General features: G+C 47.8%; 1 protein-coding gene across 3 annotated transcripts in view; it reads right to left on the bottom strand.

Moving 5' to 3' along the window:
• The window catches only part of LOC307224211 (transcription factor COE1-like), a 103,535-nt gene that overhangs the window by 56,363 nt on the left and 34,023 nt on the right, over positions 1-13,149 (bottom strand). For all 3 annotated transcript variants that reach the window (XM_079990842.1, XM_079990840.1, XM_079990841.1), the window contains exons 3-6: positions 10,310-10,466; positions 8,584-8,647; positions 6,237-6,292; positions 2,227-2,300 (exon numbers count right to left, since the gene is read on the bottom strand). In XM_079990842.1, coding sequence (XP_079846968.1) covers positions 2,227-2,300; positions 6,237-6,292; positions 8,584-8,647; positions 10,310-10,466 — 351 coding nt within the window. The remainder of the gene's footprint in view (positions 1-2,226; positions 2,301-6,236; positions 6,293-8,583; positions 8,648-10,309; positions 10,467-13,149) is intronic.

The raw sequence follows: 13,149 nt of genomic DNA, 5'->3' as shown, positions 1-13,149 counted from the left end.
AGCTAAAAGTCTTTTCTTTTGTCCGCCCAATCCCCCAGCCGTCAGCTTCCTCGGACGGCCCAAAGTTCTAGTCTTATGAGATCAGATTCCAATTTTCTTTTAATGATTCCGCCAGGTACCGCCACTCACGTTAAATATAATTAATATCTTGGCCTGATAAACAACCAAAGGCTCTGTTCTGCGCCCCGCAGGGGAGCCGCCATCCCACCCGCCGGTTACACAAACAAATCCGAGGGCGTCTCAGTCAAGACGCTTCGCCCTCCCCCCCCCACCCCAGATATTCCCCACCCGCCCCCGCCATCTATTCCCTCAACCCCCAAGATCATTAGCAAGGTTCCTGGAGATCAATTAGCCATGAAAGTTGGCTCGGAGGCAGGCGCACTAATTTGCACAAACACCGAGTCCTGAGTGTCGTAAACAAGGCAGGCGTTAATGGGGCACCAGGGAACCTGGCAGAGCCGAGTGAAAAGATGCCAGCCTCCTTCTTAAGCAGAGGTCGGACGGCCATCTGTCATGGATGCTTCAGCTGAGATTCCTGCATGGCACAGGGTTAGACTAGATGTCCCCTGGGGGTCCCTTCCAACTCTATGTTTCTAAGATCCCCTGGCTCGTCCGATGGGCCTGCTACATCCCAGTGCTAAGCTGTGAGCCGGTGGCAGCGGAGTGCTTAGAGTGCCGGTTGAGAGTCCGGGAGAGATCAGGGTTCGAATTCCCCACTCGGCCGTGAATGAAGCTCATATTGCCTCTTGGCCAGGGGTCAGCAAACTTTTTCAGCAGGGGGCCGGTTCAGTATCCCTCAGACCTTGTGGGGGGCCAGACTGGATGTCTGTTTCTAAGTTTGGGTGGGGAGCCTGAATGGCTGTAGAAATCGCTGCACGTTCAAAGCTAGCAGCACCTCAGGGAGAAAACCAGGTTAGGCTCGTCTCCCTTGCATGCTAGCTTTCTGCATGCGGGGAGTTTCCAAACATTCAGTCCCCCTCCCTTCCAGGCTGAAGTGCCAAGGTGGTGTAACGGCTAGCGTGTTGGACTAAGACCTGGGAGAGCAGGGTTCGAATCCCGACTCAGCCATGAAGCTCAGTCACCATCTCTCAGCCTAACCTACCTCACAGGGTTGTTGAGAGGATGAAATGGGACGAGAACCATGCACACCACCTTAAGATCATTGAAAGATAAAGGTGGTATCTAAATGTAATAAAGAAATTAACAACAACAGAGCCCATTTCATGTGGCTTGGCTCCCAACTCCACATCAACGACTTATTTATATTTATTTATGCACAGAATCTGCCCTTCGCTATATGGCCCTAGGCTGTAAAGCAATACATATGCAATTAAAAAACCTACATAATATAAAAGTAAATAGCCTGGGCTCTATCATGACTCCTCACTTGGGATTCAATCACATATTGAATTTGAAAATTCAGGTTGCAGAGTTGCAGGTGTTTGTCCAGGTCTTGTGCAACAAGGAGCAGTGTGGCCTAGTGGTTAAGAGTGTTGGACCAGGACCTGGGAGACCAGTCATTACCTCTCTGCCTAACCTACCTCACAGGGTTGTTGTGTGGATTAAATGAGGAGGGGAAGAACCATGTACGCCACCTTGAGCTCCTCGAACAAAAACACTGGGACATAAATGCAACAGCTAATTAAAATAATGTCAAAAATCGCTTCCCCAAAAGACCAGACTATTTGAGATAGGGAAGGAGACGGGAAGATGCACCGGAAAATGTGGGATCACTCTAGGTTTGACGGAGCATCATCTAGCCTCCCCGTGAGCAAACCAGAATGAATATTTGTGGCAAAGTCAACCTCGTCTAACCTCCCTGCGAACAAACAAGGATGAATGCTCTGTAAACAGGTTGTCTTGAAGGGATGGTTTTTTAACGCACCTTTCCAAAGTCTGATGACTTTTTGAGATGGGGTGGCCAGGCCTGCAGACTTTGTCCCCAATACGCTGGCAAAAGAAAGAAAGAAAGAAAGAAAGAAAGAAAGAAAGAGAGGGAGGGAGGGAGGGAGGGATGAGAGAGAGAGAGAGAGAGAGAGAAAGGGAGGGAGAGGAAAGAAGAGAGAGAGAGAGAGAGAGAGAGAGAGAGAGAGAGAGAGAGAGGCAGAGAGAAAGAAAGAAAGAAAGAAAGAAAGAAAGAAAGAAAGAAAGAAAGAAAGAAAGAAAGGAGGGAAGGAAGGAAGGACCCCCCCCCACTGCTCCAGGAGGGAGCTGAGCCAGGCTCACCTGCACATGATTTCATGTGTCAGCAGCACACGGCACATCTCTGGATTCTTGTCTTGCCCTTCGTAGATGATTGCCTGGAAAACAGGGGGGGGGGGGCGAAGAGGGGAAGTGTTAAGGAGAGGAACAACCTGGAAAAACTCCACACTCAGATGCTTTGGCACTCCAGGCTCTTTTCATGGGCCCAGGCCAGAGGGCATAACTTTTTAGCTTTGTGTTCAATTCCTGCCCCCCCCTTTAATTCTCTTATGTGCAAATCCTCATGGGGCCATGGTTTAGAAGGCGATGAATGAACCAATAACGATGCTAATTATGAAAACGATGCCTGCCATCGAAAAAGTACATAGAGAAAAAGTTTTCCTCCCTCTATCCTAACTAGAACTCATGGACATTCGAGGAAGATTCAGGATAGATAAAAGAAAGTCCTCCTTAATGCTGTTGTTAGACTGTGGAACTCTCTGCCACAGGAGGCAGCAATGGCCACCAACTTGGATAACTTTAAAAGAGGATAGGAGAAATTCATGGAGGAGAGGGCTATCAGTGGCTAGTAGCCAAGAGGGCCATGCTGAGCCTCCACAGACAGCAGAGGGCTCTTGTGTTCGAATCCTGCTTTTGGGCTTCCCACTGAAGGATCTGGTTGGCCATTATGAGAACAGGTGCCTGATCACCTCATCTGTCTCCTGAGAAATCTCTACATGGGACAAGAAGCTACAGTTAGAACTGGATATGGAACAACTGACTAGGTCAAAATTGGGAAAGGAGTACGACAAGGCTGTATATTGTCTCCCTGCTTATTTAACTTATATGCAGAATTCATCATGCGAAAGGCTGGGCTGGATGAATCCCAAGCCGGAATTAAGATCGCTGGAAGAAATATCAACAACCTCAGATATGCAGATGACACAACCTTGATGGCAGAAAGTGAGGAGGAATTGAAGAACCTTTAAATGAGGGTGAAAGAGGAGAGCGCAAAATATGGTCTGAAGCTCAACATCAAAAAAACGAAGATCATGGCCACTGGGCCCATCACCTCCTGGCAAATAGAAGGGGAAGAAATGGAGGCAGTGAGGGATTCAACTTTCTTGGGCTCCATGATCACTGCAGATGGTGATAGCAGTCACAAAATTAAAAGACGTCTGTTTCTTGGGAGAAAAGCAATGACAAACCAAGACAGCATCCTAAAAAGCAGAGACATCACCTTGCCAACAAAGGTCCGTATAGTTAAAGCTATGGTTTTCCCACTAATGATGAATGGAAGTGAGAGCTGGACCATAAAGAAGGCTGATCGCCAAAGAATTGATGCTTTTGAATTATGGTGCTGGAGGAGACTCTTGAGAGTCCCATGGACTGCAAGAAGATCAAACCTCTCCATTCTGAAGGAACTCAGCGCTGAGTGCTCACTGGAAGGACAGATCCTGAAGCTGAGGCTCCAAGACTTTGGCCATCTCATGAGAAGAGAAGACTCCCTGGAAAAGACCCTGATGTTGGGAAAGATGGAGGGCGCAAGGAGAAGGGGGCGACAGAGGACGAGATGGTGGGACAGTGTTCTGGAAGCTACCAGCATGAGTTTGACCAACTGCGGGAGGCAGTGGAACACAGGAGTGCCTGGCGTGCTCTGGTCCAGGGGGTCATGAAGAGTTGGACACGACTAAACAACAATAACAACAACAAACGCCTGACTAGAGGGGATGTTGGCCTGATTTAGCAGGCTCTTCTTACGTCCTTGGGTTACGATGGCAACCATGATAGCTGCAGAAGAACAAAAACGAAGCTCTGCCACTTGTGGAACCTCTGCACACATTTTGGGCATGGCAAGGAGAACTGCAAGGCCCCATCTCTGCTCCGTGGAAGTCTGATCAAGGAGCTCCTTTGGCTTCTGAAGGTAGACTTCAGTGCCACACTAAGGAGATGGTTCCATCAATGCAAGCATCTATCTTGCCAGGTGGAACGTTCTCCCCTCTCCTCTACACCCCATGTGCTATTCTGGGGGTTCTCCTGGACCCCCACCCCAAGCAGATTTAGAGAGGGGGAGGGAGGGAGGTGAAGCCCCCCTGCACCTGCTCCCCCTAGCATGGCAGTTTACTTGATTCAGGCCCAGAGTTCCCAGCCATCACCAATCCCACAACCATAAGGACTACACACTTGGTCCTACATGCAAATCTCAGCATGCCAGCCGAGGGGCAGCCAGTGTGGCGTCTTGCAGATGTAGCTGGCGCTACAACTCCCTGGCCACACGCCATGCTGGGTGGGGATGCTGGGAGTTGCACGCGGCCGCTTCCTAAAGCAGGAGCAAGTCTGGGCTTCCTCCTCCGCCTCCTCCTCCTCCTCCTCCTCCTCCTCTGTTTGGCCTCAGCAGAGAGCCCTGGGTGTGTTTGCGTGTGCTAAGCAGGTGCTAAGCAGCAGAGGCTCCCAGCCCATCAGCACCAGAGTTAACAAAGCCTCCCCCGCCTAATGGTGTTGATTAATGATGGTGAAGCTTAATGAAGCATCTCCCAGTTTGGGATTTATCTCCCTTGGGCTCCCCCCTCAGGAGGGGAGGGCTGGAAGGAAACCAACTTTGATGCTGATTTTGTTCCTGGGACAAAACTGAGATCCACCTACCACATCTTCCTCAAGCTTTCTTTCTTTCTTTCTTTCTTTCTTTCTTTCTTTCTTTCTTTCTTTCATTCTTTCCTTCCTTCCTTCCTTCCTTCCTTCCTTCCTTCCTTCCTTCCTTCCTTCCTTCCCTCCCTCCCTCCCTCCCTCCCTCTCCTTCCTATTTATCTTCTGTCTATCTATCTATCTATCTGTCTATCTATCTATATCTATCTATCTATCTATCTATCTATCTATCATCTATCTATCTATCATCTATCTATCTATCATCTATCTATCTATCTATCTATCTATCTATCTATCTATCTATCTATCATCTATCTAATTTCTTTCTTTCTTTCTTTCTTTCTTTCTTTCTTTCTTTCTTTCTTTCTTTCCCTCCCTCCCTCCCTCCCTCCCTCCCTCCCTCCCTCTTCTTTCTTCTTTCTTTTTTCTTTCTCCTTCCTTCCTTCCTTCCTTCCTTCCTTCCTTCCTTCCCTCCCTCCCTCCCCCCTCATCTATCTATCTATCTATCTATCTATCTATCTATCTATCTATCATCTATCATCTATCTATCTATCTAATCTATCTCTACCTGTTATCTATCTATCATCTATCTATCTATCTATCTATCTATCTATCTATCTATCTATCATCTATCTATCTATCATCTATCTATCTTTCTATCTATCTATACATCCATCCATCCATCTATCTATCTATCTACTCTTTCCTTCTTTCTTTTCCTCCCTCCCTTATCTATCTATCTATCTATCATCTATCTATCTATCTATCTATCTATCTATCTATCTATCTATCTATCATCTATCTATCTATCTCTATCTATCATCTATCTATCTATCTATCTATCTATCTATCTATCTATCTATCTATCATCTATTTATCTATCATCTATCTATCTATCTATCTATCTATCTATCTATCTATCTATCATCTATCATCTATCTATCATCTTCTTTCTTTCTTTCTTTCTTTCTTTCTTTCTCTCTCTCTCTCTCTCTCCTCTCACTTTCTCTTTCTCTTTCCCTTTCTCTCCTTCCTTCCTTCCGAATCATAGAACCATAGAATTGGAAGGGACCCCAAGGGTCAATTAGTCCAACCCCCTGCAGTGCAGGAATCTCAGCTAAATAATCCATGACCGATGGCCATCCAACCTCTGCTTAAAAACCTCCATGGAAGGAGAGTCCACCACCTCCCAAAGGGAGTCCATTCCACTGTCAAACAGCTCTTGCGGTCAGAAATTCCTTCCTGAGGCTTAGTTGGAATCTCCTTTCTTGTAACCTGAAGCCATGGGTTCAAGTCCTCCCCTCCAGAGCAAGAGAAAACAAGCTTGTTCCATCTTCCACGAGATATTCCAAGATGGCTCTCGTACCCCATCCCCCCCGACACCCTTCCACACTTTCACTGGGGGCTGTTACCTGCTTGGACATGGAGTCGATCAGCCGCACATAGAGGTCCTGCTCCGTTCGAAGTCCTGCGAGGAAGAAAAGCGAGGGGAACGTTTGTCTCTTCCGTTCTGGAACTTCCTATCCCCTGGCTGAAAATCACAGAGGCCCTCCGTTTTCAAAATGGTGGCGCAGGGGCTATGCCAGTCCCAAAATTTGGGGGGGGGGGGGCGGCGGCGGCAAGAGGTGGCGGAGTTTGGCACAACCGGCTGACAACTTTGGTGTGGTGCAGCGGTTAGAGTGTCGGACGAGGACCTGCGTTCGAATCCCCGCTCAGCCATGAAGGTAGCTCACTAGGAGACCTTGGGCCCAGCCGCTGCCACTCAGCTACCTCACAGGCCTAGCTGTCAACGTTTCCCGTTTTTTAAGCTGTCAACGTTTCCCTTATTCCAAATAGGATTCCTCGCAAGAAAAGGGAAAAGTTGACAGCTATGCTCACAGGGTTGTTTTGGGGGTTCAATGAGGAGAGAGGGCGACCGCCTTGAGCTCTTAGAGGGAAAAAGGAGGGATATCACATAATAATAATAATAATAATAATAATAATAATAATAATAATAATAATAATTTATTTATACTCCGCCCATCTGGCTGAGTTTCCCCAGCCACTCTGGGCGGCTCCCAATTGAGTGTTAAAAACAATACAGCATTAAATATTAAAAACTTCCCTAAACAGGTCTGCCTTCAGATGTCTTTTAAAAATAAGATAGCTGCTTATTTCCTTGACATCTGATAGGAGGGCATTCCACAGGGTGGGCACCACTACCGAGAATGAAATAAAACTAAACTACTTGCAACTGTCTGCAATGATGGTTATCTAATCGTGATTCTTTTCTAATGATATGTGAGCCGCTGGGGGCTGAGCCTTGAATTGGGACCTGAGGGACTCTGAAAAGCCTAAACTTGGAGCTCGCATGATGGCTGATGGGAATTGTAGTCCAAGCCACTTGGAGGACCCCTGGTTAGTGCATTGAATGGATGCAGCCACTTTGCAAAGAGGGCTGCTTTTTGCATGCCTACGTCTCCACGCTCTGCATGATGGGAGTTGTAGTCAGGGATGATTCCAGGGTCCAATTCAACGGGCTAAACAACCGAGGCCCCAAATACCCGAGAGATGCCTCTCTCCTTTCCTAAAGCCCCTCTTGGGTACTAAGATTGGCAGGGGCAGCTCTTAGTAGTTCCTCTTCCCCCAGAGGTTCGGGGTGGTAGTTGTGGCCTGGGGGTGGGAAGAGGGTCTTTCTGTGGTGGCCCCGAATCTGAGGAACTCCCCACAGAAGTAGGCCTAGCAGCTTCATTGCACAGCTTCTGGAAGATGCAGCTCTTTTTGAAATCAGTTTTGAAATTTTAAGTTGTTTCACACTGATTTTTTATGCATTAAAAATAATATTGTGCTTTATTATCGATGGTGTTTTTTAAATTGACGTCACCTGCCCTGGGATCTTAGGGTGAAGGGCAGGTAATAATAATATTGGGAATTGTGTTTTGAAACAAATGCAGGGCATCAAGCGGAGGAAGGCTAGTTTTAATTGTTTTAAGTCATCTGCTTTTTGGGTCCCCCTGAAAAAACGCCATGCAAACATAGCGGATTAGCCAGCAACCCTAAGTCATTTTGGACTCGCAGCTGTCCATGGAGGCTCAGGTTAATTCTGTGTGCAGGGCAGCTGTCTCCCAGCTCCATTTGGTACGCAGGATGAGACCCTCCCTGCCTGCAGACTGTCTTGCCAGAGTGGTGCATGCTCTGGTTATCTCCTGCTTGGACTACTGCAATGTGCTCTACGTGGGGCTACCTTTGAAGGTGACCTGGAAACTACAACTAATCCAGAACGAGGCAGACAGAATGGTGACTGGGAGTGGCCGCTGAGACCATATAACACCGGTCTTGAAAGACCTACATTGGGTACGTTTCTGAGCACAATTCAAAGTGTTGGTGCTGACCTTTAATGCCCTAAATGGCCTCGGCCCAGTATATCTGAAGGAGCGTCTCCATCCCCATCGTTCTACCCAGACACTGAGGTCCAGCACCGAGGGCCTTCTGGCGGTTCCCTCACTGCAAGAAGCCAAGTTACAGGGAACCAGGCAGAGGGCCTTCTCAGTGGTGGCGCCCGCCCTGTGGAATGCCCTCCCACCAGATGTCAAAGAGAACAACAACTACCAGACTTTTAGAAGACATCTGAAGGCAGCCCTGTTTAGGGAAGCTTTTAATGTTTGATGTATTACAGTATTTTAATATTTTTTTTGGAAGCTGCCCAGAGTGGCTGGAGAAGCCCAGCCAGATGGGCGGGGTATAAATAATAAATTATTATTATTATATAACGCTCCTTACCATTACTGTACAAAAGCTGTAACCGGTAGTGGATGCCATTGTTGGTTTTCTCTCCAGTCTGCTCCTGAAAGAAAAGGATAAAGTATTATTTTGAAAACACAAGCCGTATCTTAAGACTCTCCGCCATCTTGCACTAGTGAGACCCGGATTCGAATCATTTGCCAGCCGTGAGACCCCTTACTTTTTGCCTAACCTACACCACAGGATCGATGTGAGGATAAAGTTTGGAGGCAAACAACGAACGGTGCCCTGGAGAAAAGGCAGGATCAAAATATGATGAATCCATGCTAGGATAAGCTCAGTTGGTAGAGCACGAGACTCTTAATCTCAGGTTGTGGGTTCGAAACCCATGTTGGGGAAAAAGATTCATGCATTGCAGGGAGTTGGACTTGATGACCCTCGTGTCCCCTTCCAGCTCTACAATTCTCTGATTTGATGAAATATTTGAAGAAATAAAGAAAACACCAATTTAGTCCTACATCCATCTCACCATCAGAAGAAGTCGATTGTTGAGAATATGCAAAGCAGTTTGCACACATTATCTCAGGAGTCCTTCACAATAACTCTGAAAGGTGGGTTGGGAAGTTTTTAATGTTCAAAAAGGTAAAGGTAAAGGTACCCCTGACCATTAGGTCCAGTCATGACTGACTCTGGGGTTGCGACACTCATCTCGCTTTACTGGCCGAGGGAGCCGGCGTACAGCTTCCGGGTCATGTGACCAGTATGACTGAGCCGCTTCTGGCAAACCAGAGCAGCGCACGGAAATGCCATTTACCTTCCCACCAGAGTGGTACCTATTTATCTACTTGCACTTTGATGTGCTTTCGAACTGCTAGGTTGGCAGGAGCAGGGACCGAGCAACGGGAGCTCACCCTGTTGCGGGGATTCGAACCGCCGACCTTCTGATCGGCAAGCCCTAGGTTCTGTGGTTTAGACCACAGTGCCACGCGCATCCCATTTTAATGTTTAGGGACGTTTTTAATGTTTGATGTTTTGTTGTGGTTTTAAATATTCTGTTGGGAGCCGCCAAGAGTGGCTGGGGAGGCCCGGCTAGATGGGTGGGGTATAAGTAATAAATTATTATTATTAGTAGTAGTAGTAGTAGTACTGTTATTCCCAAATTGCATAAGGGTGGGCAGTGAGACTAAGATAGCCAGGCCATCACCACAGCAGGGGTGAGGTTCAAACAGAAGACTTGCTGATTTTGAACCAGGGACTGGGAAAGCTGAAATTCCCACTTCTAAGTCCTCAGCCCTACAGCTGTCCCCCCATTCTATCCAGGCACTCTATCCAGGTCTGGAGCCACAATGCCCCATCCAATGGCGTTGAACCCATGGCCCTGGGGGCCGCCATCTTGGTTTTTGGAAAGGCCCCAGAAGTCAACTTCCATTGTATTGCGGATGTGAGCATGAGTAGGGGAGGGACACGGTTCACAGAATCATAGAACTGTAGAGTTGAAAGGGACCCCGAGGGTCAACTAGTCCAGCCCCCTGAAATGCAGGAATCTCAGCTGAAGCATCCATGACAGATGGCAGTCCAACCTCTGCTTAAAAAGCTCCAAGGAAGGAGAGCCCACAACCTTCCAAGGGAATCACAGAATCGTAGTTGGAGTCTGTTCCATGGTTGCCGCCATTTGGATATGATGCCTCAAATCTGACCCCTAGAGGGGTATTTTTGTGGGGGGTGCGAGGAGAGAAACGACTGCGCAACCTGATTGGCTCCATACCCTGTCCTTCTCCACGAAGTCGATGAAAGACGTCCTCTCGATCTCCACAGGCTGCCCGTGCCGGTCGTACATGGCCAGGACGAAGTGGAAAAAGTTTGATTTCCTGAGGTTGGACGGGGGCTGCTTCTCGAAATGGGCCCGTGCCAGCCCAACGCCACTGCGAGGGAGAGACGGAAAGGAGAAGCCTGTCAGGAGACGTGGAAACTCCAGCCAGAAGCCCCCTTCCCTGCCAACAGCCCCCCACAAGCCTAAACAAAAGGGAGAGCAGGATATGGGGGTATCTATGCCAGCCTTCGCCAACCTAGTGCCCGTCGGGCCTTGGGCCAGTCGAAGCTTTTCCGCCTAGCCTACCTCGTAGGGTTGTTGTTGGGACTGAAAGAGGAGAGGGAGAGAGACGCAATGCGACCTTGAGCTCCTTGGACGAAAAGGTTTGGTAGAAACACAATAAAAAAATTAAGAAATCTGGTTTTCTTAAATGAATGAATAAATAAATATTTATTGTGCATGGTTTTATTGAAGTGTCGTAGTAATACAGTGGTTCTCAAACTTTTTTTTCTCTGGGGCACGAAGATAAAAAATTGCTCATAAACGTTATTTATGTATGCCACTACTGCGGCCCGTGTTTCGTTAGTCCCCAAATGGAAAACGAGCGAGGTCCCAACCAAAGAAGAATGGCAACTTAAGCTGACGGAAAATGCGCAGATTACATACTTAAAATATAGAATAAGAGAACAAGAAGAACATAACGTTTGGAGAAGATTGGAAAACGTTTATTGAATACATGGTGGGGGGAACTGCGTACACTTGAAAACGTGGGCAGCGCTAAGATAAATTAAACAGTGTAAGAAAGTTCTGATGGATGTAATAAAGGAATACTGAATGGTATAATTTGTGTAAGATATGCAGGGATTTATGATATGCAAAATGAACCATGGAAAGAGAAGGGGGGAAAGTCACTGATATTTTAAAGGTGTTTAAACGAGTATTCTAAATTGTAAAACAGAAAATTTAATAAAAAATAAGATAAAAATTGCTCATGCCACACTGAGCTTCTTAACTGATAAGAAATACGTTGGAAAACACAACTAGGCTGGTCCCCAGTATCACTTGATGCTTTTCCTCTCCTTTCGAAAAGAGAGCTATCCATATTCTGCAGATAAAATAAAATAGCTACTAAACTATACCACACTGAAATGTTTAGTTGTTCGTTTGACCGTCCTTGAAATTTCCCTCTGCGCTTGCAACCCTCTCCTGCCACACCCTTGGAGAACCACGGTAGTAAAAGGATGGTGGATGGGGAAGATGAAAGCTTCCTTTGTTGATTTTCTATCTAGTAATGGCACAGCAAGGTTCTTTTTTTGTGGGAGGGGACATTGGTGCCTTACTCTCTTCTCGGAGAAGTCGCAGTCCAGGCCCTTGGGGCAAGGGCAATGCTCCCCAGATTAGGCCACTGACCCCATCAAAACCCAACCCGACCAAATATCGTCCCTGGGCACACTTGATAAAAGGATGCCACCTGTTGGCTTGTTCTGCCAACTGCAGGAAGCACTGTCCCTCGGGAACAGAATCTCAGCCCCAGTTCACACGGGCGAAGCGGAGGTTAAGGTAATAATAATAATAATAATAATTTATTATTTATACCCCGCCCATCTGGCTGGGTTTCCCCAGACACTCTGGGCGGCTTCCAACAGAACACTAAAATACAATAACCTATTAAACATTAAAAGCTTCCCTAAACAGGGCTGCCTTCAGATGTCTTCTAAAAGTCTGGTAGTTGTTGTTCTCTTTGACATCTGGTGGGGGGGCGTTCCACAGGGCGGGTGCCACTACTGAGAAGGCCCTCTGCCTGGTTCCCTGTAACTTGGCTTCTCACAGGGAGGGAACCGCCAGAAGGCCCTCGGCGCTGGACCTCAGTGTCCAGGCAGAACGATGGAGGTGGGGATGCTCCTTCAGGTTTCTATCATGCTCCCTTCTCTCAGCTCACGGCAGGCAGAAGTCCAACAGGTGCAGCCAACTCCTGCCACTCCTCCCCCAGGCTGAAACAAATACGCCAGACGTCTCTGCTGAAGGCATGGCTGCCACGTGACGGGGGCAAACTGCCAGGGGGTGGGGGACGTCTGCCAGGCCAGGTGGCCTGGTTCTGCACACTGCGGTTAGCGGGTTCGGCTGCCGGTTGAGCAGGGCACTGCCAAATATCGCAGCCTGGAGACATCCAGGCCCTGGACGAATTAAGGTGTCACCAATGAATGCACCCCATTCATAGAAGCAGAAGCTTCCCCCCACCCCCCCCGAATTCAACCACACGATTGACTGGCGCCTCCTTTTGGCCAAGCACTGCAACTGCAGGTACCTTTGGGCAGGTGCATTCCTGAAAATGAATGAAACACGCACGTTTGTGGCATTGTAGCTGCAACGGTTAATTCATGTGTATGGAAAGTGAAGGGGACTCTGGGAACTCAGGCCTTGAGAGGCAGCGGGTGGCACCTCCTAGGAATGGCACCTCATAGGGATAGAAGGTGGAGCCTGTTATTAAAAGAATATGACACCCTTCATCTCAAGATCACAGGGCGGTTTGCAAAATAAAAATGCAACATGCATAATGTTAAAAGAAACCAACGCATCCTCCCCACACATTTAAAAGGCCATGTTGTTTAGTCATTTAGTCGTGTCCGACTCTACGTGACCCCATGGACCAGAGCATGCCAGGCACTCCTATCTTCCACTGCTTCCCGCAGTTTGGTCAAACTCATGCTGGTAGCTTCGAGAACACTGTCCAACCATCTCGTCCTCGGTCGTCCCCTTCTCCTTGTGCCCTCCATCTTTCCCAACATCAGGGTCTT

Source organism: Podarcis cretensis (assembly GCF_951804945.1).
Source record: "Podarcis cretensis genome assembly, chromosome: 9".
Lineage (NCBI taxonomy): Eukaryota > Metazoa > Chordata > Lepidosauria > Squamata > Lacertidae > Podarcis > Podarcis cretensis.
Note: the sequence above shows the minus strand (reverse complement) of the source record. Positions and strands in the feature narration are given on the sequence as shown.